The 23,776-nt window shown below is 41.2% G+C and overlaps 1 protein-coding gene across 5 annotated transcripts in view; it reads left to right on the top strand.

Annotated features, from left to right (window-relative positions):
• Positions 1 to 23,776, top strand: part of MAPRE2 (microtubule associated protein RP/EB family member 2) — a 99,937-nt gene that overhangs the window by 47,257 nt on the left and 28,904 nt on the right. For 4 of the 5 annotated variants that reach the window (XM_080381510.1, XM_080381507.1, XM_080381508.1 and 1 more), the window contains one exon: positions 13,335 to 13,462. The exons of the other annotated variant lie outside the window; for it this stretch is intronic. In XM_080381510.1, coding sequence (XP_080237636.1) covers positions 13,342 to 13,462 — 121 coding nt within the window. In that variant the 5' untranslated portion in view covers positions 13,335 to 13,341. The remainder of the gene's footprint in view (positions 1 to 13,334; positions 13,463 to 23,776) is intronic. 5 annotated transcript variants of the gene reach the window in all.

Raw genomic sequence — 23,776 nt, 5'->3', positions numbered from 1 at the left:
AGAATGGGGAAGACAATACAGAGTAAAAGCAGTGAGTTGTCTTCTCACTTCATAGTACAGACAGGTGTGACTGTTTCCATCCTCTGAAACTGTAAGTGCTAGTCAAGGAAGATGCTACTAAATATGTTTTTGAATCTTTTTGAACTGAAACATTATTTTCAGAGGTGCTTGTTGTTGGCCTAAATGCTACTGTTGCAGATTATGAGAATTTTGCCCTAGATTTCACTGGAAGTAGGAGAAAGGCAGTAATAAATGTTTGTTTTAAAAAAAAAACCCACCCATAAATCACACCCAATAAATTTGGCTTGAGCTTTTCTAAAAGTGGTATTTGTGATAACCCCCTTGTCTGTCAAGCATCTGGACTGCAACAGGATAGTTACTAGCTATCTGAGAGAAGACTCCTGATGCCTTACAAACAACAGCTACTAGCCAGTGTAAGAGGGACCGTGCAGAAATCTTTCCTTGGTTCCTGTGAGCTTAGGTACCCTCTATTTTCTCTTCTTTCAGTTTCATAAAGCTGTCATTCTGTCGCTGCCACTCTTCATTAATCATGTTTTCTGATTAGGGAGTACTCTGCCTAGGGAGAGCTGTTTTGGTGAGTGTCTTCTGCTGGGCAGGTCCAGCTCTTAAGGGTGAAACTGTCTGACGATAACCGGGAATCACATGTGAGTGCATGGAAATGTCTCAGAAGGTTATGAGGATGACTCTGCTCAATACTGCATTGGTAGTTTGAAGCCCAGATAGTCTGTGCCTGTGTTACTGGGCTACCTCTCTTGACCTGGATTTAGATCTTCCTTGAAGGAAATACCTTCACAATGTTTTGGCACTTGTAGCTGTTTGTTAGAATCGGGGGCTAAGAGATTGGTAGCTTTATGGAGAGGGGAAAAAAGAAAACAACACCCCACAGACAGCCCAGTTTGTGTGAGGAAATGAAAGCAACTTTCAGACAGCACCATCTTCTCAGCTTGCACCCAAGCGCTATCACCAAAAACGTCTCGGTACGCCTAATTTGCACCCAGCCTCCGTGGGTTTTGGAAACATCCTGTAGGTGGGAGGCTGCATTCTGGTTTTTGTTGCATGGTGTGGGGTTTTTTTAAGCTACCTCGTTCAGCTGCATAGCAACAGCAGTGTGTTTCTGGCATGCTAAAAAAAAAAAAAAAATGGGTTTAGGATATGTAAGAACTGAACCTGATACTGTCACTTTTAGAAATAGACATTTTGGCTTCTGCCTAGTTTTGTCAATCTAACCTTCCTGGAAAGCAGGCACTGAAAAATATGCTGCGTTGTGAAAGAAAGGTGACTTGGAGTTGGGGCTGTGGATCAAGAGAGCCTGATTAAAGCTATTTGAGTTTTCCTTTGCTGCGTGAATGGCTAGTTTGAGGGAGATGCAGCTACATCATGACAAGCAGGCTGGAGCACAGGAACATTCTCTCAGGTGGCATACTGGACTAACCTTTTGAGATACAAAACTTGGTTTGGGGAGGCAGTAAGAAAAAATAAGTGTAGTAGGTTTACATTTCAAGCCTTGGCATTTGAATGAGTGACTTGCTTTTTAAAATATCTCCAGAAGTTTTGGTTTTGGGGGCTGGGGAGGAAGTTAGTTTAATCTGACAGTGTTTTCTCCTTCCTCCTGCCCAAAGCTAATTATAGCGAAGGCTTGGTAAGGAAGAAGATAAATCGTGTGCCAGCTTTTCATTTTGGGGATGCAACTTTCAGCCTTTGTTTGATAATTGGAAACGAGTGGTCTTGCTACATCTGTTCTCAATCACGCAAACCACTGAGCGGGATGGCACGAAGGCTGTAATGCGGAGTAAATGTGGTGGCGGCGGCAGCAAGGCTCACGCTGCACTGGGACAGCATTTGGATAAGTGCGTCCTCCTTGCTCCCTGAATCCTGGCCTCTAGCTAGCAGCGCTGATTGCTCACTTCCAGTATTGGTCCTAGGGAACGTAAATGGAAAACATCCATGTTTCTTCTGTGGATGGTGTTAGCTGAGCACTGCGTAGCTGTTTGGATCTTGCTCAGATCTCTGCTGCCTGACTCACTGATAAAGCATCTTACTTGTATTGTTTCATTATAATTAGGTGGGAGGGGAAAGGGAATATCATCTATAAAAGTTTACTGAACATGCATTTTAACTGTTGGGGTTTTAAAAGTGGTGGCTTTTTAATTTTTAACATAGTTCTGCTGTCTTCATGCTATCGCTTATTTACTTCAGAATTAAAAACTTGCCTGTGATATTTTGACAGAGGTTTGTCTAGTTTTCTGGCAATATACAGAGTTATTTAATATTTGCTGGAGAAGGCTCTGTATACTGAAAGCACACCTATTAAACGGCTGAGCTTAATTACTCTGAAATTATTTCTTATTTCCCATAGAGCCCCATGCTTAGTGAAGGGTGCTTTTGTGTTAAATCTGGTTTTTTGTTAGGCTGTCCAAACAGGAAACGTAAACATCCATCAGCGAGTCGAGACTTAAGGATGTAGCTTCCTTAGGAAATCCTACAACTGTGCCAAATCATTCTGCCTGGAGAGGAATACGCCATGCAGGTTGTAGTCTTGATCTCCGGGCCTCGTGTACAGCTGCCTTGCGTTGCTTACTGAGGCTGACAGAGGGAAGGAAGGGGTTTGAAGTGCAGGAGAGGAGGGGGACGGTGGAGCCTGTGGGTTTGGGTCCTGTGCAGATGAAGGGGCAAGGACAGAAACACTGGCGTGAGCCTGTGTGAACTTAAACAGAAACTTAGAGTGATCTGGAACAATATTTAAACAAGCTATGGAAACGGATGAATTGTCGGTTTGGATTTTGGGATGTCTTCGTGTGAAATGGTCCGTTCTCCGGTGTGGCAGCTGACAGAGTAAAGGAATAGCTTATTTTGCTCTAATGGTATAGTGTAAAGCAACACTGTATGTCCTGTCTTTTTATATGGTTGTGTGTATTGTTTCAGAGGTTTAATTTTCATTATTATGTTCTTGGCAATTTGGAACCCTGAGTGAGATCCATGGACTTTGGTTTTATCTTTTAGGAGTAACTCAAGCGAATATCCCTCCTGCAGCAGGGTTTCTTAGTCCCATGCAGATTACAGATAGATTTCCTGCCCAAGCAGCTGTAATTATTCAGAGAGGCACATGAATGCAAATTCTTGCCTGTCACTCTGGAATGCAGTGTTGATGCTCAGAAGGGCTTGCTGGCAATATGTATTAAACAGTTTTGGGGGAATGAAAATTCATTTTGGGCAAATTTTACATGGTTGTTAGACTTTGCTTCTTAAGGTTAATCTCTGTGGAGCTAGTCCAGCAGTATCATGAATAGGAAGCACTGAGATATTTGAAGTAGAGTATGCATTTGCTTTACTTATGGATTCAGTGTTATACAAATCATAGTTTATTAAAATAACTATAGAATCTGTGAGTAATTGTTTGTATGGAAGTGGATTACATGATCCAGTGAAATGAAAATCCCACGGGAGCTTTCATATACAGAAAGACCGTGGTGTGTAGGAGTGCTGAGAACATGGAGGCAATGAAATGATAATTGGTTGAATAGAAGAGGTACATTTTCCTAAAAAGACAGCATTCACATGTAAATAGCCATTCTGTTGGAAACCTTGATATGCAGCAAGGCATTAATTGTATTTTACTAGATTATTTTTTTGGGGTCCATTATCACTCCCTGCCCACATTAGTTTCAAAGTTGTGCAAGATGTAGGCTCTGAATCAGGATCTGAAAAAACTGTTTTCAGTCAACACATTCATGTTGTGTCAGTTGTCAGACTCAAGGAGGCATAAGGCATATTTTCTTTTTTTTCTTTTAATACGTATTTCTGCCTGCAGAAGTTTGGCCCTCCAATGTACATTTTTAACCTGTGGTCCCCAAGTGTGAAATGAGTTTCCCAGCAACGGGGATGCTGTAGAACCGCCTTGCTTCTTAAGCAGCTCTGGTTGTAATATGATGAGGTGTTTTCTTCCACTACTACTTTAAGCACACACACCCCCCCCTTCTAATTGTTCCTGAAGTGCTGCACAATATGGACCTGGTGGTGCTGGTGAACAAGATGAACATGAGTCAGCAATGTGCTCTTGCAGGGAAGAAGGCCAAAACCCATGCTGGGCTGCATTAGCAGGCATGTAGCCAGCAGCTCCAGGGAAATGATTATTCCCCTCTGGTGCTTCTGAGGCCACGTCTCTCATACTGTGTCTGAATTTGGCCTCTCCAATTTGAGAAAGACGGTGACATACTGAAGTGAGTGGGGCGGAGGGCCACCAGGATGGTCAGTGGGCTGGAGCACATGAGCTGCATTTGGTCAGCTTGGAGAAGAGCGAGCTCAGGAGAGGGAAAAGTCTCATTGCAGTCGTTAGCTGTCTAATAGGGGAGGTGTGTAGAGAACTTGGAGCCAGGTCTCTGAGGTACACAGTGAAAGGAGGAGAGGCAATAGCAGTCAGCAGCTGCAACAGTAGAAAAGGCTTTAGATACTGGGAGAAAAAAATTTACGGTGGGGGACGGTCAAACACTGGAAGAGGTTATCCAGGAAGGCTGTGAAATATCTGTCCTTGGAGAGACTCAAAACTCTGCTAGATGGGACCATTGGCAGCCTTCTCTTGCTGGATCTGCAGCGAACGGGAGGTTGGAGCAGATATCTCTGGAGTTCCCTGCCTACCAGAGCCGCTTTATGATCCTGTCCTGTAACTCTTAGTAGGCATAAACCGCTCTTGAGTTAAAAACAAACACAGCATACAAAACAGTCATGAAGTCAGGCACTTTAAAAGTGAAAGGCATGTCATACGACAACAAATTTAGTACTACCAGCCAGATGAAATCATCCTATCATCAAAGGTTTCAAATCAAAAAGAAAAATGTGTGTATGCAGTCTCAGTTAAGACTACCTCAATTTCAACTGTTTTCTAGGTTAATTCTTGCAAAAACTACACTTCTGCTGCTGCTGCAGTGTATTAATTACTTCATATTGCATTCTCTAAATCACTGGGAGCAGCCTCTGCAGCTTAGTGCCCAGGGATGACTAAAAGTTTGTAGACACACAGTAGAGCAAATGATATTTTTGCTTTGTCATGTAATTAATTATGTATATTCCAGTTAAAGATTATGTCTTGAAATTAAAAGCTGAAAAGTTGATGCATGACAAAGTCCTGTTCTCTGTATCATGTTACATCATCTGCGAGTAGAAAAGGTGTATTGTTAGTCCCTCTATAGCTGGCGCAGGAGCTCTCCCATGAGAGTGCTCTCTGAGTTAGCTTTGCATGCCTCGGACAGCCAGACTTTATAGTGTCTCTTGGTAGGAAACAGCAGCTCCCTGTTGGGAGAAGGGCTTTGCGTTTCCCCTTGTTTAATCCTCTGGTTTTCCCTTCTTCACAGACTTGCCCTCTTCTGAAACCGGCGGATGCTCAGTGCCCATCTCCTGCTGAGTCACTGCCCTGCTCGCCTGGCTCTGTGTGGGGGTGTGAGGCGCTTGGAGGCTGCTCAGGCCCCCCGTCAGGAGGGCTGTATAGTATTACAAAATCTCCTTTGCCATTACGTTATGCTTGGAGTAAATCAGCATGTTACTTTAGCCTTTCACCTCCAAACGTATACATGTCAGGGAGGAGGAGGAGGGCAGCAAAACCCTGGATAGGTCACAACTAAATTCATTTGGTGACTTCATCTGACTCTAGTTGGATCTCATCCCTGCTGAAACTCCCAAGCCTGCCCACAGCCTTTTCTGGACTTAGAAGGCGGAAACAGCAGGAGTCGGGAGCAGCAGGCTGCCTGCCCTGCCAGAGCTGCCACCGAGCTGCAGCATGGCTGCTGTGCTGGTGGGTTATGCCTCCAGCATCGTGCTTTGGGTGCCTGACACTGTTGTTTTTTCTTAATCAGGAGTTCTGATTGTTTCGATCCCTTCCTAATCAGGGAAGGACATTTCCATGGTGTAGATGCAGGTGGCTGCTTAGGTGCGTGGCTGTACCCGCATTGTTTTGCCTGGGAGTTCACACAGGCGGGGCAGTGGGTTTGGGGCCAAGCTCTTCTCTGCTACCGTCTTCATTTTCCAGTAAATCTGCATTTGCTAAAGCATTTGAGGATCTACTTTCTGAAAATGCAACTAGTCGTCGACCATCTAGTGGGAGCAAAAAGATAGGAGGTTCCCTTGTTCTTTGCAGAACCCAGGCTAGGAACTGAGGCTTCCTAACATCTGCAGCCTCTCAAGGCATCCCTCCGCCACCATGATGAGTGTACTCAGCACTGCTGTTACCTTGCATTTTTTAACCTCTTAGCAATCCTTTAGCAGTGTCTGCATGTATGCTTAGTAATCTGTTATTTTCCATGAGTGGAAGAAAAAAATGAATAAAAGGAGAATTAAACCTCCCATGTGTGTCTTGGTGAATTGAGACTTTGTTTCACAGAAGATTAAGTGTTGGTTTATTCATCAGCTTTTTCAAGGTTTTCTAGTTACAAAATGGTCATAGATCCTCTTTTGTTTTCTAAAATGTAGGTGTTTCTAATTGAATTGAGTTTACTATATAATGCAAGTCTGAGAATTATTTTTTTCTCTGAACTAGTTCCCTCCCACCCCTCCATCCCCTTGTCTGTTGTGAAAGGTAGGCTGGTTGCCAGTGTCTGTTTATGAAAATTTTACAGGTTGAATGTTGTCCTTCAGGGCATCAGAGCAGCAATTCAAGCTTAAGATCTTGGAGTTGAAAGCCTTGGCGGGGGGAGGGTAATAACTGTAAGTAAAAGCAGTTGGGTTTTTTTGCATTGCAGCCTTGCCACGCTTATGTTCCTCTCATTCAGCCCACTTCAAAGATTTTTGTGGTTCCTCATTAATAAAATGCCTTCTTAATTTGTAGTAACACTCATTTCGTACTGAAATTTGTGCATCCTTGCCCCATGTTAACAAATGCCTGTCTGTTCAGCGCCGAGCACTGCTATTGCTTTGTTCAGCTACTCCAAGGTGCAGTTTGAGGTTGCTGTGCACTGCGGTGGTCCATTCCTAACCAGTCTGAGTATATCTGGGGGGAAATGGTGGTGGCCAAATGCTGTGAATTGCTTCTATTTTATGTAAGCCATTGATATCTACCTTTCTTGAACCTCCATCCATTGTTAGGAATGTATTTGTTTACTCATAGAAATTGATAAGGAACCTTTCAGAGTATGCAAATACTTTCAGCCACAATTGAGATATCATGTAGTTAAGTGTTAATATTGCATTGTACTTTCAGAGGCAAAGGTGAAGCCTGGAAAAAAAACCCTGTTAGTGTTGCTGTAGAGTCATGATGTTGTGTATTACATTGCTGTACAGTTTCAGTGAAAGCAGGAGTGTGAATGTAGTTGGAAAATAAAATATCTTACTTATGCTATGCAAATATGACTGTCAGATCAAAAAAATTAACTTGAAGTGAGTCAGTGAATGTGGCTTGTCCCCCTCAGGTGCTCCAAGATCTTCCAGGCACTAAATTTTCTTGGAAATTCTAACTGGTCTTTTCATTTTGGTAAACCACCCCAATTTCATAACTATTTAGTGAATAAACTTAAAACTGTTTTGTAAAAACTATGCAGCAGACAGTGTAATGCGTTGCTAGTTACTGGGCCATCTCAGAGGTTTTGGCTCTAATTGCGTATATTGTTTGAATACTTCTGATTGTGTTTTTCAGATTTGGGGGAACTGAATGTCTGAAAAAGAACCAGTATATTTCTGCCTCTCAGAGAATATGTTTTTGGGGCTTTTTGTGATGGGGTGTTTTTAGGTTTTTTTGTTTACTTTTTCTATGTACCATATGTACCACAAAATAATTACCGCCGGTCTTTGTAAGAGTTACTCAGATTTGGGTCTAAACAGTCCTGGAGACCTGTCACAAAATTTATGTAGGTCAGAACATCCCAGCATTGGCAGGCAGCCTCTCTAATTTAAAAGAACAAAACTTAAAAATGCCCTAATCCAATCAAAGCAAATCTCTATTACTTTAATCTCACTTGCACTTAAACAGGGAACTGCAATGAGAACAATAGAATAAACCACTGCTGTGTTAAAGGTAATTCTGCAACATTCAAGCAATCAAAATGTACATAGATCGCTTCAGTCTTGTCTAGACTCTGTAGCACGCTTCACAAACCATTTTAGATCTTTAAGTCAGATGTATGTAAAATGGCATTCAGAATTGCATGAGATGCAGAGATAATAACAAGATTTTTAACATTTCAAGGCTATTTAGTAAAATGGGAACAGTGCGCTATGGCTTTTGACATTCAGTATTTCAAAAGGTGTGAATTTCCCCCAATATTACAACCACAGGATTATTTTCTCCTTTTTTTCTTTATTCCATGCCAATACTCATTGTGGTCAATCTTTAACTGCTTGAGTTTCTGACTAAATAAAGCCTTTATAGTGCTTGCTGCAAATATTGCTTCAGTTGCAGTGCTCTGACATGAGGGCCGTGGCTGTGGCCGTATAATTTGCTGCTGGAGCACAGTGTAAGTCAAAAGGGAGAGTAAGTTGAACAGTGTTGTCAGCATTGTGCGGGCGCTTTTTGTAGCGTCTTTCTGTCCTCAGGACTCCTTTCAGTAAAGACAACCTCAAGCATAACTGGCCTCTAATGACTACAGCTAAGGCTGTATGCAGTGAATGTTAAAGGAGCAAGTAAGGTCCAGCTGCAAATCAGCTGCTATTTCAGGACGATATGAAAGGATGAATTTTCTTTATTCAGGGATGCAGCCACCAAGGCCAGCAGGTTCATTCCTTCAGTGATTTTTGTTTTGCAATAGCTTTAATAGAGAAAGCCCTCCCAACAGCAGCTGCAGCAGTCTCACTCAGCTACATCTTAGCCTTTTTGCTGTATCTTCCACTTCAGTAATTTTTGATGTGAGCTCCTTTGTTTTACTGGCAGTATATATCCTGGTGCTATCAGGTGCCAGTTTCCAGAAGGCTCCTCTTTATATTGTCACGTAGGCTTTCTACAGCATTTAAAAACTTAGCATTGTACTGTGCCTGACTGTACAAAACCAGAAGGCTTTGCAGGTTAAGAGGCGATGGCGTGCGTGATGGGCTTTTACACTACAGATAGATTCATTGCTGTAATCCTTCCGGTCTTGCCATTATTACTGGTTTGTCATAACGCAGCTTCTGCTGTCAGTAACTGCTAGTTTCTCCTCAGAAAAATAAAGTAAATATGCCTCTTGCAAAACTGTCCTCAAACACCGCTGGATAGCACCTTGTAACAGCTGCAAGTTATCTGTAGCAAGAGCAGTGAAAAATGTCTAGTAGCTGAATGCTCAGTGCTACATTTGTGTAGCCTTAAAAAATTAATACTTCTTTGGGCGTAATGCTTACTGTCAGACGTGCTGAGCCAGTGAATTTCTTGATTGGGGAAACTCCCTAAGTATATACATGATTTTCAGCACCTAACTCATCCTCTGAACTCAGATCTGTGGTGCTTAGTCATGTGTGTGTGAAGGGTTTTTCTGAAATGGCCTGGACTAATTTGTGAAGATTCTCCTATGGCTTGTTCATATTTGTTGGGGGTTTTAATTTTGGTTTCTTATAAGTAAAATAAGGGAGAGTCCTTCGTGGTTATACTACTGTAACAGCCAGAGGGTTTTAATTCGCACCTGTGTGCTCTGCAGTGGGGGATATGATGTGCTATCTTCAATCTGCTTTTAGTTACTGTAGAATTGCCAGGCATCTCTATGGAAGGTGGAAGGTCTCAGGTAGATGCTGGTTTTCAGGCTTGTATAAGCCTCATTGCAATCTTATGCTTGAGAGCCTTCAGCCTAAACAAGGGAAAGCCTAATAAGTTGAAAATGTAAATAATGTTATTGGGAAGAAGTAGTAGGTTAGAAGATATGATCAAGTTGTTAGCTACTTGGCCATTCAGAGTATGGCCTGTGTGTCTCCACCTGTCCAGCTGGTCTCTTGCATAGACTTACAAATGGCTTTTAATATGTGTTTTGAATCTGTAGTCCTGGAGAAAACCTGAGCCCCGCTGTCGATGTCGAGCACAGGGGGTTCTTGTCTGTTGCCGACCATGGAGGCTCCACTACCCATGCCTGCTTGTTCTTTTTCCTATTCTTTTGTTTTGTTTTTTCAAGGTCTGTCTGTGTGGCAAGCAGGATGTGTGTGTATCTGACCCTTAAATTAGAGCACGCTTACTGTAAAGGAAACCTTTCCCAGCTGAGTTTATTTAAAACGTAACCGTTAGGAAGGTGGGTGACAGGAGATGCAAAGACGTGGTGAACTCTGAAAGAGAAGAGGCTGTGGAAGATTCAGACATATTTTAACAAGTCACTAGGAATAACTGTCAATTGCATGACACTAATTTTTTTTAAAATGGAAATTCTGATTCATTTTGCTCAAGTTTGTTTGAAACTGTATTGATACACTTTCTTGCTTACTTGCATGTATAAATGTGATACCCTGCGTGTACAAATGTGGAGCTATTGTCTCTAACAAATAGCCTGAACTTTCGTTTGACCCATAGAATGTAATAATTCATTTGCAGACACAGTGTAATTTGTTAGAGATATCCTTCAGGGTATCATTGTAAAACTCAAGGTTATTCGTTTGCTCAGTTTCCTGCAGCGGAGCTCCCCACCCCGTGCACTGCAGCGAAGGAGGTGGTTTGCTCTCCTGTCGGTTGCAGGATAGGTATTTCTCTTTGCAGTTGCTTTTGGAGAGGGATGATGAGGAAATTCCTGCTTTCTTCCTACATGTGGGTTTTCTTCATCTTTTTAACAGAGTAGACTTCTCTTTTGCTAGTGGTAGCTGACAGTTGTTCTGAGCTCTGTCTGGCCTTGAGAGGCCAATTAAAATTTGTGTGGAGTAGTGGCAATTACAGATCAGAGTAGCTTTATTTCAAATGTTGTTGTCTAAATATCTTTAGCTTTTTTAGAAGTGAGTGGACTGTTCCATATTGAACAGTTGGCTTAATATTGAACTCACTGTTCTGACTCTTAAGTGAATATTAGATTCACTATTACTTGAACTGCCCTTACAAACAGTATGCAATGTGTTAGTTTAATTGTGACAGTGGTAGTATCTTTGTTAGTTTCTTCTCTGCGTAAAAGGGCTAAAAATAATAAAGTAAAACCCATGCTGACAGTGACATAGTGAACTTCAGATGCCATTAGGAACAAAGATGATGTTTGCCTGCTCAGTCCTGCCCACCCAGGTGCTGAAGTGAAGCTTTCATGGTTAGCCCTTATGGTGCGGTTTTAAAAGGCACTCCCTAGCTCTGTAACTTTGTTCTAGCGCTCAGTTCAATCCAAGCACTTGGTGCATGCCAAGAAAACGACCTTTGCTTACTGTTACACCGAATACAGTGCTAAGTTCATACAATTAGCTGTGCTGTCTGGGAGCCTGCGGGAGGAACTGAGCAGAATGAGGACGGGTTGATTTCTTCTGTACTTCGGAGGTGCCCGTATAGCAGCGGGTAGATGGGCAGCCTGGTTCTGAATGAATTTCTGGCAGTAGTAGCCTGACTATTGGAGCGTGATTTTTTTGCACCTGTTTTCTCTCTTTGCTTCCCCTCTGCCCCCAGCAAATGTGAGGATTTTGTGTTTTGGATGTTGATGTCGGTAGATGATGACAGCCATTTAGAACAACCTTCTGTTTATGAAATTTTTTAGAAAGTGACCTATATTATGAACTTTAAAATATTGTATTTTAAATTTATTCTCGGGTTTGTGTACTTACACACTTCTATGTTACTGAGTCAAGTTTCATGCTGGTGAGGTTTTTTGGTCTGTTTTATCGTGGTTGCTCCAGCATACCTAACTATGGGCAGAGTTAATTCTGCAGAGAACACAAAGACTGCAGAGGTTATCTATTAAGCTTCAAACAGTTACATCTCTGCAAATTTTCAATGAAAATAAGTTCGTGCAGACCTCAGATGCAACAGGGGATCCTGCTATTGGTCATTGAGAGAGAAGGGTGAGGTCCAAAGCTGAGGTGGCAGGACTGGCATCAAGGCTAGGCAGTTTGGTGTCACTAGAGACGAAGGTGTGCAGTCCCCTCCAAACCCTTTCTTTCCAAGAATAATAGTGCAACTTTGTTGACTGACTGTTTCTGAGACACCTTGTGCTGGGATTGTTACTAGTGGACTTCCTGAAATCCATTAGTCTTGGGAACATTATTTACTCTTTTCACGAATGATCTTGGTTCAGCTCTTTGAAACCATTGATGAGATAAACTTGCACATGTTCATCTTTTCTCTTGGCAATGTCTTGCAACAGAAAGATGTGACTAGTGTGGAATAACAGGGGATAAAGTCCAGTAGTATGTGTTTCCAGTCTATGTACTTTGGGACTGATGATAAAGGCTACAATGAATTACCTACTCGCAGGAAAAGACCTTAGCTAACTAGAAGAATCTATTTAACATGATGTGGCTATGAAAAATTTTAACAGAGTGCCATTTTCCAAGGATTTGGTGAAATATTTTGAAACATTTCACCAAACACAGTTTGAAACTCTTTGGCTTTGTTCTAGGGGGACTGCTGGCATGGCCAGTAAGTGAAGGGCTGACTTGCTAAGAGACTCTGAGGATTGATTTATTTAATCTAGACTACCTGGACACTAGGACAGACACTGAGTGGTGTCCCTAACACATTATGAAATCAACTCTGGGGAAGAAAAAGCCATTAGAGCTGGTGGATCATGTCAGTGGAAGTATAAATGGGTGAGAGGAAATGTTCCTGGTGGTTTAGAGGGATTGGGCCCCATGGCAGCTCTCGGACCAGGCAGTTGGGGGTGCAAGTCTCAGTTACTTTCAGGATAAAGGTTGGTAAATTGATTAAAAAAAGATTATCTGTTATTGACTCTGTGACTGTTAGGAACTGAATTAATGATCCGAAAGGTCCCTGTCACAGTAAGAAATCATCATTTGAGAAAGTAGAACAGCCACATCTTCTAGAAGTTATCTGAAAATGAAACACTGGTTTAGGCAGTCTGATCATCCTGCAGTGACAAAAAAACTGACAGATAGGTGTCAAATCACTGTGTTTGTGCAGCACTATGTGATGAAATCCCAGGTGTCTGATCCTGTCTGTGTATCTTTAGGCTATGTCTGATTCTATTTTTCCTGTTTTACTAGCATTAACCAGAATACTGTAGGTTTGTATGTTATTTACATTCAGTGACAGCCAGAGAAATATGTTCATAGATTCCAAGATGATATTCAGGAGTTTACATATCGTCGAAGAATAAAAATGAAACCTTCTTTCTCAAGAAATGAGAGACAGATGTGCAGTGATGCAGCAGCTTTTCCTTCTTTTTTTTTGAACAGGAAGTGTAAATTCATTGTATCCAGAAAACAATTATCAATGTCAAAAATATTTTTTTGTCCTTTTTTTTTCGTAGTTGGGGAATGGCGGTCAATGTGTACTCTACCTCTATAACCCAAGAGACTATGAGCAGACATGACATCATCGCATGGGTTAATGATATATTAGCTTTAAACTACACAAAAGTCGAACAACTCTGTTCAGGTAAGAAAGTGTGGTATGATCTACAAATATTTACTTTAAAACCACTTCAAAAGTCTGATTTGTTGAAAACAGGTAATTTTTAACTTTGACATAAAACAGTTACTCTAAGAAAAGAGACTGATGTATGTGCAAAGGAAGCAATTTTGCATTTGTGTTAATCATGGAAAGATAAGGTGCCTTGAGAAAGCATAACAAACGCAGTGTGAATGGGATGAATGTAGCAAAAGATACATAGAAGTAATAAAAAAGTTAACTAAGCAAGAAAAGCATACAGTGATAAGCTTTTGTGTTTTGAAGCTACTGGGGTGGTATTTTTTCAAATGGAGAGTAGACACAGCTGAAAAAGAGACAAATAGAGAACTGACACTCTGGGTGAACAAAATTCTCCAGCACCTTTTCCTTCCTGGTAAAGGTCCTCAAATCCCTGCTGATGTTTGCACAAGTGTGACTGAAGAAAAACATGGATTTGAGGAAATGAGCTTTTAGCTGTTGTGAGGGCTTTAGAAGTTTGTCAAGAAAATCTATCTGTTTCTCTTTAAATGTAACTGAGCTTTTGTAAGTAAATTTGGTAATGAGCCCTGAAAAAAAGGGTAATGGTTTGAATACTTTGGGCATTTTGGTTAAGCAGAGTGGCAACTACAAGATATGTGTTAAACAACAGGGTCTGTAACTAGATGATGACTAGGAATGACACAGACAAAGGTTGATGTTTCACTGACGATACAGATGCCCCTGGGAAGTGATTCTTTCTGATTTCCTGCTGTGATTTTTAAATTTGAAAATGTTTGTGTTGAAGGAGATATAGCTTAGATCGCTTCTTCCAGACAACTGACATGCTGGTAATATCATACTTATGAAGACAGTGCTCTAAGTACATAGAACCCAAACCACATTACTGCATTTCAGCTATTTACTGGTCCAGCTGAAATGCCTCAATGGGGTTTTCTATTAATATATTTGAATTTACCTACCATTCTGGGTAAATTTTCTATCTCGGAGATCTTACCTGAAAGGTATAGAAAATCCGGTGTGGATGATAGCCTCATAGCCTACTCTTCAAAATTTAAAAAACAGATCTCAGCTGCAGAAACAGGCTTACATGCTTGCAGGCTTGCACAGTGACTATAAAATCGAGGTTGAAAAAGTGCAGGTTAAAGTACATGTAAGTAACTGATATAAACAAAATGGCTGAAGACACAGAACATGGGAAATAACCTTTTTAATGGTTATTAAACTTGAAGTTGAAATGTTACATTTATACGTTGTTATAGTTGCATGTCCAGAAGTGAGCCTAAGTATTTTCTTTCTGTGAATTACATGTAAAGGAAACATTGATGAGGGATGTGTGTGCATTGGTGTGTAAATACGGGTATAGCTAGATGTATAGAGATATACACAGGCACTCACACTTATAAGGAGATAAGAAGATACAAGAAAATGGACATTTTCATCCCAAAGTACCCAACCTTTGCCACTGTTGGAAACAGGAAGCATACTAGACAAGTTATTGACTTGTTCCCACATAGCTATTCATATGTGCATAAATAGTTGAATGAAAGCTTTTGAAGTGAATTCTCTATCAAGTTAAATGTGTGTGGGCTTACAAAAAAAACCCCAAAACCCCCCAAAAACCCCAAACCAAAACCAAACCCCTTTCCCAAAATACGGGAGAGGTGATCTAAGAAAGTTTTGATTATGCAGAATACAGTGAGTTAAAGAAATTTAAGAAGATCAGATTGAGATGCTTCAGCTGGGTGGAGCTGACAGGAGAAAGCATGGAAATTGTCACAAATCCACTGTGCAGTTTCATTACACAGTTTCTTATACAACTTTTAACATGACCTCCAGTGAAGATTTTGGGACGCACCACAAGGGAAAAACTGAAAAAGGGTTGTCTCATTAGAGTTCTTACTCCACCCCATATAAAATTTAATCTTTTTTTCTTTTAGAACTTCCTGGATTGTATTGATTGCTATTGTTACCTGATGCTTTTACATTCATATCTTGACAGGTCAAAGCTGTAAACTTGAATTTCCCCATTTGGTTTGATAGTCGAGCTTGATAGTTACACATTCTTATTTTTGCATTAATGTTCATCACAATCCCAGCAGGAGTTTTAACAGTTCCTTATGTGAAGAAGCGTTCTAGAGCAGTCCTACTTGTTGTCTGGAGGACTTTACTCTCTGAACTGATGCATCTAAATTCTGCTAGATTATTGCAGACACTAGAGCATGGTAGTCTAATGGTCTAGGTCCTTTCCATTGGAGACTTCATAGTCTGTTTCTCACATGCAAGACATGCGCATGTAGGGATTGAAAATAGATGGGCAAGAAGCTTTGGGAATCTTTCTGTATTTAATATAGTTTACCATGTAAACTCAAAGTAGTTTGTTTAATATACGTATAGTTTATTTAGTGTGCTTCTAGTGTAGCTTACAGGGTGGAAACTAGGGGAACAGTAGCACAGATGACCAGCTAATGAACAGGCTGAGCACCAGCAAGCTTGGTATGGACCATAGTTTGGGAACAGCTGATCTAGCGTGTTTGTTCTGGCATTCCTTTGGCTGATGTTCCTTGAAGCACTGGCAGCTTTCATGCAGCTTGACGTTAGTTTCCATAAAACAGGAACATTTCTGCAGGACTTAAAAGAGAAGGAATATGTGGGAACCTCTTTACAGCTATGAAGCATTTCACAGCATTAACAGGGAGCTGCAGAGCCACTGTAACTGAATTTTTATAACCTGCTGTAAAATTGCATGGACATTTTCTTCTTTTTTAGAAAAAAGCATTAAGATTTGTCATGCTGTTACATGGCTATTCAGGTCTTGTTCATTTTTGTTAATAGGGAGCAATTGAAAGGCCAGAAAAAGCTGAATGCAAGGCCAAAAAAAGCGGGAGAGGGAAGGGAGGGGATGCCAAGTCTGAATGTAAAGCTCGAAGGCATTACTTTCAGGAGGCATGAGCTACCTAGATGTGGCATACACTTGTGTTCAGCACCTAGCTGTGAGACCTCGTGGATGCCTATGTTTTGTAGCCAACCTAGCAATAATTCGGACATTCTGAGCTTAAGCAAGATGGAATAATGTGACACTGCTTTTTTAGTAAAAGCTTTATTCGGAACGTACCTGAAGTTTAATGTGACAGTTCATAATAATAACAGAAAAAGCAATCAGGCCTTCTTTTTCTCATTGCTGTGGAGAAGTAGCTTTGGTGATACACGTGCCGCAGCAGTACCAGCCTGCTCCCCATTTGCCAGTTACGGGAACAGAGCTGAGGAGCAGCAAAGGAAGAGGCTGGCTTAGTCATAAAGTATTTGTATTCTTTGGGAGTCTTAGATGTGTTTTTGTCTCTGCTAAGTAGGCCAAGCGAAGTGCAGTGTCCCCTGAGCTTTCTGAATGCCTGCTGTAGTAGCGATGTGCCAAAAAGGCCAGGTTATGGATGGATGCAGCCCTGGAGAGTCTAAATTTAGTCAGCAGCTCCTCTGGTAATTCAGTTTTGACAACTCGAGAGAAAATCTGTCTGAGCATCTCAAAGCAATACAATTCTCTTTGCTTTAGGTGAGTGTCGTTTTGTCGGGTTTTGGTCTCTGGGTTTGACTTCCTGCAAGGCTGCTAACCTGAATATGGAATGTATCATCCATGGTTTTAATTGAAGGCATAGTGTACTGCCTTTAGGTGGGCTTGAGACCTGCGAGCATTTAATTTGAGACATGAATGAAAAATAATAGAAAACTACTAAGTGGATTTAACGTCACCAGATCCCATGTGCAACACCCATAGGCTCGGGGAATAGGAGTTTCAGATTAATTATGTCACTAGTTGTTTCTTAGGAGTCATGCTATTTTTATAATCAATGCACAGTGGCTCCTTAAAAAGAATTCTGCCTAAACAGCTTATAACTGAATTTTCTTTACTAAGGCTGTTTTTCATCTATAGGGAATACCAAGTGAACATGTTACAGGGCTTTTCATGAGTGTTTGGCTGCTATGTGAGAGTATATTCAAAATAAGAGTCAGGCAGGACACTACAGAGGGCTTCCATATGAATTAAAAGGAAACAACACAAAGCATACAAGCTATATAAATTATGAACAAGGAAGCTAGAAATGGTCAGTGTATATAGGAAGGAAAGTGCAGCCTGAAGTGAGGTGTAATTTCTGGTTTAGCTATGCTTGTGTGATCCTTTGAGGTTAAGGAGATACAGAATCTTTTCTCCTTTCTCCTGCACTTGAAAATTCTCAGTAGAATTATAAACTTGCAAATTGCCTGGCCTCCAGCGCATACAGGCCTTCTGTCTTTCAGGATTTGTGTGCAAGGATCAAGGATTAAATGCGGGGTGGGTTTTTTCCCCCTTGTTTTTAATACATGACCATATTATAAAGAGAGCATGTGGTTTGGCATTTGCATATTTTAGCCTCTGATGCTCTCTCTGCAGATGCCCTGAGTGTTGCCACAGGGAATTTTTCATGTGGTGACTGCTGTAGCCAGTACCATATCTCAGCTGGTGGTCCTCCTGTGAAAATACATAGTCCCTCTATACATACTTTTTGTTGGCAGTCCACCAACCTGATCTCAGAGGAAGGCAGGCAGTGTGGTGGCAGGGCAAGTGTCAGTCTTCGTCTGACTTTGTGTTGCCTCCCTGACTCAGGATTTGGGGAAGAGCTCCATCACAAGCCTCGGCACAACACCAGTCACAAGGGAGGAGAGTCTTTCCTGGCTTGTGGATAGCACCTGAGGTGTTCTCCTTCCTGGGACTGCTCCCTGGGGCTGTGTGCTGTGAGGCTGGTCACCAGCCCCTGGGCCCGGCAGTGCACGTTGGCGAGGTGGCCATGGTGCCTGCAGCACCAGCCAGCCTCGGCACTCTCGGCAGCAGCATGCCGGGCGCGCTGCCTCTGGGCAGCCCTCTGTGGGAGAGGGAGCTTCTCTCCTGCGCTCAGCAAAGATCTTTGAGCGGGGCGGAGGTGACTGGAGAAGAAGGGTACTGGCCAGGCAGAGAGACAGTGAAGAAGGACTTTTATTTCTGCATGTCATTTGTGTACGTACATGCAAACCAGGTGTATTCTGTGGCTGCATAGGATTTGTTTTTTCCCTGTCTCAGAAGGTGTTTTGCTTGGTGCCTGCATTAACCCATAACTTCCTGCCTGCTAACATCTGCATTATAGGACCATGTTGGGAGCATTTGGTGTCAGCATAACTTCTGTGCAACCCGGTGTGTTAGTGCCTGCAAAGCTGAAGTGTGTTTCAACATCGATGGTTTTGGGTTTTTCCCGATTTGCAGCCTTGCAAAGGCTGGGTCTCTAGAGCAAGTTGGATACATAAGTAAAACATGGGTTGGTCCCATTTGTGCTCTGTAACCAAGCCATGTTTCAAGGAACTGGCATGTTGTCCTGAGGTCGTGCAACACTGAGGCTGCTCAGTGTCAATGACTCTCTAATGACTTCCATATGATGCTTAGGATTAGAGGGATACAATGGATGTTAATGATTGGATTTAAGATCATTTCCAAAACTTTCTGAGAGCGCTTGCAAAGGAGTATCATGAGATTTGCAGCCAGTAATATTTTTTTTTTAAAATGTCACTCATTAAGAATTCAGGAGGAATAGAACTTAAGGTTGCTACTTTTTTCGAATTACTATTTAATTACTTGTAGCACTCACTTGCAGTCAGTTGCTTGATCTCCCCCCCTTTTTAAAGAGCTTGTTAGATTTTTACATGCTGCTTTTTCTTAGGCACAATGAGTTGCACAGCTTTTTAAGTTAAATGGGAACTGTTTTCTGAAATTATTCTCATTTTCTATTTAAAATTTAATGAATTCCAAAATAAATTATTGCTAAAAATTAAGTAATAAAAATCCTTCCGCATATAATTTATGAGCAGCTTAACAATTTACATATTTAAGAAAAAGATAACACAAGTTAACACAGGGGAAACCTCCCTGCAATATGCATATTTTAAATTATCAGTGGATATTCTGGATTATGTTGCACAAATGCCCCACCTGTGTGGAACAGAACTTTCTGAAGCAGATGTCATCTAGATGCAGGTATCTCAGTGACCATTGGTAGAGCTGGTAGGAGGCACATAGTTCTTGTAGGCTGCTTTCTGTGGTGGCAGCATTGCTTTCAGAAGCTCCCATCTGTATGCAGGCAATCACTCTGCCCTCGCTGAAGCAGCTGTGCTCTTGCAACTGTGCAGGAGTGTAGGGCTACACTCTAATCTGCATAATTTTTATTTTTTCCTTAAGTGCCCTCCAAGATTGTTGCTAGGGAGGGTGAAACTCAGGTCAGAGTGGCTTCATTGATGCACAGCCCCATAAACACTTGCTTCTCTACAACTAAGCAGGCAGTAAATTGATGCGGGCTTGAACATTCACTGGGAAATGGGGTGAAAGTTCTTAAATTGGGGTTTTTTTAATTGGAGATATAGAATTGTATTGACCTGTATCCTAGGTCACATAGGTGCTGCTGGAAATAAAAATAGCAGAATTGGAAGGCTATGATTTCTGATGGAGTGCTCAGCATGGATTGTGCTGTTTCTTAAACATGTGTCTGTATGTAACAGAACTTTATGCTTACAGACATGACCAGTTTTTTTAAAAAAAATCCTTGTGTGGCATAACAGAACAGCTGTATTTGAAATCTAAATTAAAATCTACATTCTGATGTCTTAAGTCAAAAACCTACTACTGTTACCTACCTTAACATCACTCCCAAGGAAGCAGTTCTAGGAAGCCTGAGGTAAAAGGCAAGCCCTAAGTGCTGCTGTACTGTAAACAATTATTGCTGCCATCTGTGGGGTTTCTTTCCCCTTCTCTTCTCAAAACTATTAGGTCACGCATGCTTTTTGCAAGTTACTGCCTTATTTTGTTGTTGTGATCCCAGCAACAGAAATACCAGGTGCATGCATTTTCCCATCAGTGTTAACAACCATTGCTCTAGTGAACTGAAGTACTGATGACTAATACATACACAAATCATCCTGTATTTTCTAAATGCATGGACAGATTATTGCAGATTTGGAGGGAACAAATAATTTGACGGGATTTGTATCTAATGGGACAGAATTTATGGTTTTAGATTATCTGAAATATATTTCCTTAAAGCAAAAAAAAAACCAAAAACCAAAAACCAAAACCAACATTATAATTACAGAAAAAGATATAGTCAGCCTTTTTCCCAAATGGGAGTTTTCAAAAATTGTCTACATGAAAATCAAACTGAGGCCTGGTTAAAAGGTTTAAACTTGACTTGGATGCTATTTTAGAACAAAATTCTCACTAAGCATATATAGTAAATTTCTAGTGTAGCACTTAGCTCCTTTTGCTGTGGTTTGGACACCAGAAGTAAAATAAAGCCCCTGCCCCCAAGACAGACCTGTCTTTTCATGGGCCCTTTGCATTCCCATGTTGGCTGGTGTGGTTTTATGTGACTTTCTGGGATCTTGCTCCCACACACTTGCATGGATGAGGTGGGAGGGACAGAGTCTTCTGACACTCGATACGAGGAATTGACCTAACTTCTATTTAGGACGAATATCAACTTGGCAATACCTGAGCTTGTATTAGAGTATTTCTACTAAACACTGCATTAGTATGTAAAGTGCTAGCTACAGAAGATTTAAAAAGTTAGTTTGCAAGTAATATTTTCCTTTTTCTTTACAAATACATAAACATAAATGCTAAAAGACCCAAGGATCTAATCTTGCTCTCCACTGAAATCTAGGTTTACTGAGCAGTAAACACTTGTAGCATACAGGATTCTCTTGTCTTCATTATCTCCTTTAATTTCCTTGTGCTTTAAATAGCCAGAAGCAGAAGTATGTTTGATTATCAAGAAAATGCTTGTTTGCATTTGTGGATTCATCAGCCTCCAGATCCGAAGAGGAGAAAGGAGAAAAAACAAAGATCTGTAATGATGCAGAGTTGCATATGCTTCAGAGCAGAGTCAGTCAGTATGGGCAGTCTGGGAAGGACACATAGAAAGAAGCAGGGAAAGAAAAGTATAGGACAAAAGATAGAGTGAGTTAGGCGTTACTGCAAGGGGGCCTAGTGAGAGGTTATCTACAATGCTGAAAATGTAAGAATGCTCTGATTTTATGGACTTAGTAGAAATTTTCAGCTTTGCCACTGCATGTGGCAAAACCCTTCAATTGTAATAGCTTTAAACGACCACCTTTTCCATTCTCAGTTTGTTCTGTGTCTTAATTCTGCCTCAGTATCCCTTCCCCTCCTGGCAGCTGCCTGCCTGCCCAGCCCCGCAGGTGCAGTGCCCTCCCTGCGTTTGCTGCCTGCTCTGCCCTCAGCCGGGTGTGGGGAGCCCAGCAAATGCCCGCAACACCCTGATGCTGCTGAGCTTTCTGCTGGTTAATGGGGGCAAAAGCAGCGGCTGCTGGGGGCGTGATCAGCACGGCCATGATTGCACGTTGGGTTTGGAGTCTGGCCTGTAAATATCTTCTGTGACAAATGGCTGCGTGGATATTCTAGATCAAAACACAAAAGGACTTTTAGCCAGTGATTCAGTATTGCTTGTTAGCTAATACAGGGTGAGAGGTTTTTAGCATTGATCCCTTTTCTGCAGTGTTACCAGCTGTAGTTTCAATCTTTCATTGGAGTAGATTCTGGATTATTTCTGGTTGTGTGTGTATGTGCATGTTTATGCATATAAAAGTTTTTTGGTCATAGAGATAGATTTATTGTGAGAGTCATTCTGGACAGGTAGTACGTTTTCACTCCTCTGTAAAGATTTGTTAAGGTTTTAGGGGTGGGTTTTTTTTGGAATTCAGGTTTTTGGTGTTTTTTTTTCTGAGAAAACATAGGGAAGTTTTTAGATCTTGAATAAAATATAGTGGCATAAAAATCCTTTTGTCCATGTAAAATATGCAAGAGATAGGTCACAAGCCACGATGTCATTAACTCTACTGCCATTTTCTTTACATTTTGTTAAAAATATTCCTTTCCCATGCACCCACGCTGAAGCATCAGTTGTATAGTAAGCTACATAGGCCTAAAGTGCTGCCCACTGCAGAGGACTGCATGTCTATATGCTGTGGCTGGGAGGTAAAGGCATTGCAGTCTTGCATCACTTAAGTAGGACTGCTCTTTCTGCTGCCTCCAGGAAACCTAAGCCACGGGCAGTGTAGAAAGTAGCGTCCGCATTCTGCTGTGCATTTGTCACATTCAAATGCAATGTGACAGCTACAAGCTTTAGGGGGTAAAATTTTTAAATTATAAATAAATAAGTATATAATATTAAATACGTACATAACCTCCATGTCCAAAATCAGCTAGTCCCAGTTGACTTGTGATATATTTACTTTCTCCTGTCGTTGTGGTAGTTAGGTCTCTGCCTTTTGGGAGCTGGGAAGAGTTTCCTCTTTGTAGTTCACGGTATTCAGCTCAGCCCATGTTTGTATGTTGCTTCTGTACTTCAGGAAGGAGCATTTTAATGAATTGTGTTTGCCGATGTAATAAAATCCTCCTGTTGGGGAAATGGCCCAGCAGCCAGCTTCGATGCTGTGTCAGAGAGCAGGTTCGTGCTGTCATGTGGATGTAGTCCAGCGTTTTTTGCCCTCCAGTGTTGTGCAGACCCAGGACCACCCCCTGGCTGGCAGACGCACAGAAACAACTGCCAGCAGGATGGGAAGAAAACACAAGGAAATACCGTAACTAGAGTCTTAAACCTAGGAAGACTCTGTCTAAAGGCATGCAGAAGGAATTTGCATTACCAGCAGAAGGAGAAAATCTCATGTGAACACTTTGGGCTTCTAGTTTTCTAAAAGGATCTAGATGAAAGGTTGCACAGTGCATTTTCAAAGCCTCTAGGCAATTACTTGGATATCAGAGTAAAGCTTATAATTGGGGTATGGGGAGGATGAAAGGACAGAGTTAGGAACAAATTCCATTTATAACATTAAATGATTGCATAATAATCCTTTTGCATGAAATTAAGTAGTAATGAATGTAGTCAAGTCATGCATTACCTGTATATCCGTCCTTTTAATTGTAATGTCATTTTTCTGTTGCCACGTATTTACTAGTTCTCTTGCTAAGGATGAGTTTTGAATAACTAATTGTGTTTCTATAGCTTTCTATAAGAGATGCAAATTTGTCATCCGATGTTTGTAACCTGCCAGAAGGCTCCTTCACCTTTAGGGATTATTTTACTTTGATTCCTAATCATAACAAAATCATTGCAAACAGCTAAGCACATGCTTGGAAAATGAGATATTTTTTTAATAACTTTTTTCTCCCACAAAGGTTGGCAACATGAAGATCATTACTTTTTTTTTAAAAAAATGGCAGCAGTTTTCAGCATTAAA

This window comes from Falco punctatus (genome assembly GCF_963210335.1).
Source record: "Falco punctatus genome assembly, chromosome: 3".
Lineage (NCBI taxonomy): Eukaryota > Metazoa > Chordata > Aves > Falconiformes > Falconidae > Falco > Falco punctatus.
This window is presented reverse-complemented; position numbering and strand designations above follow the sequence as displayed.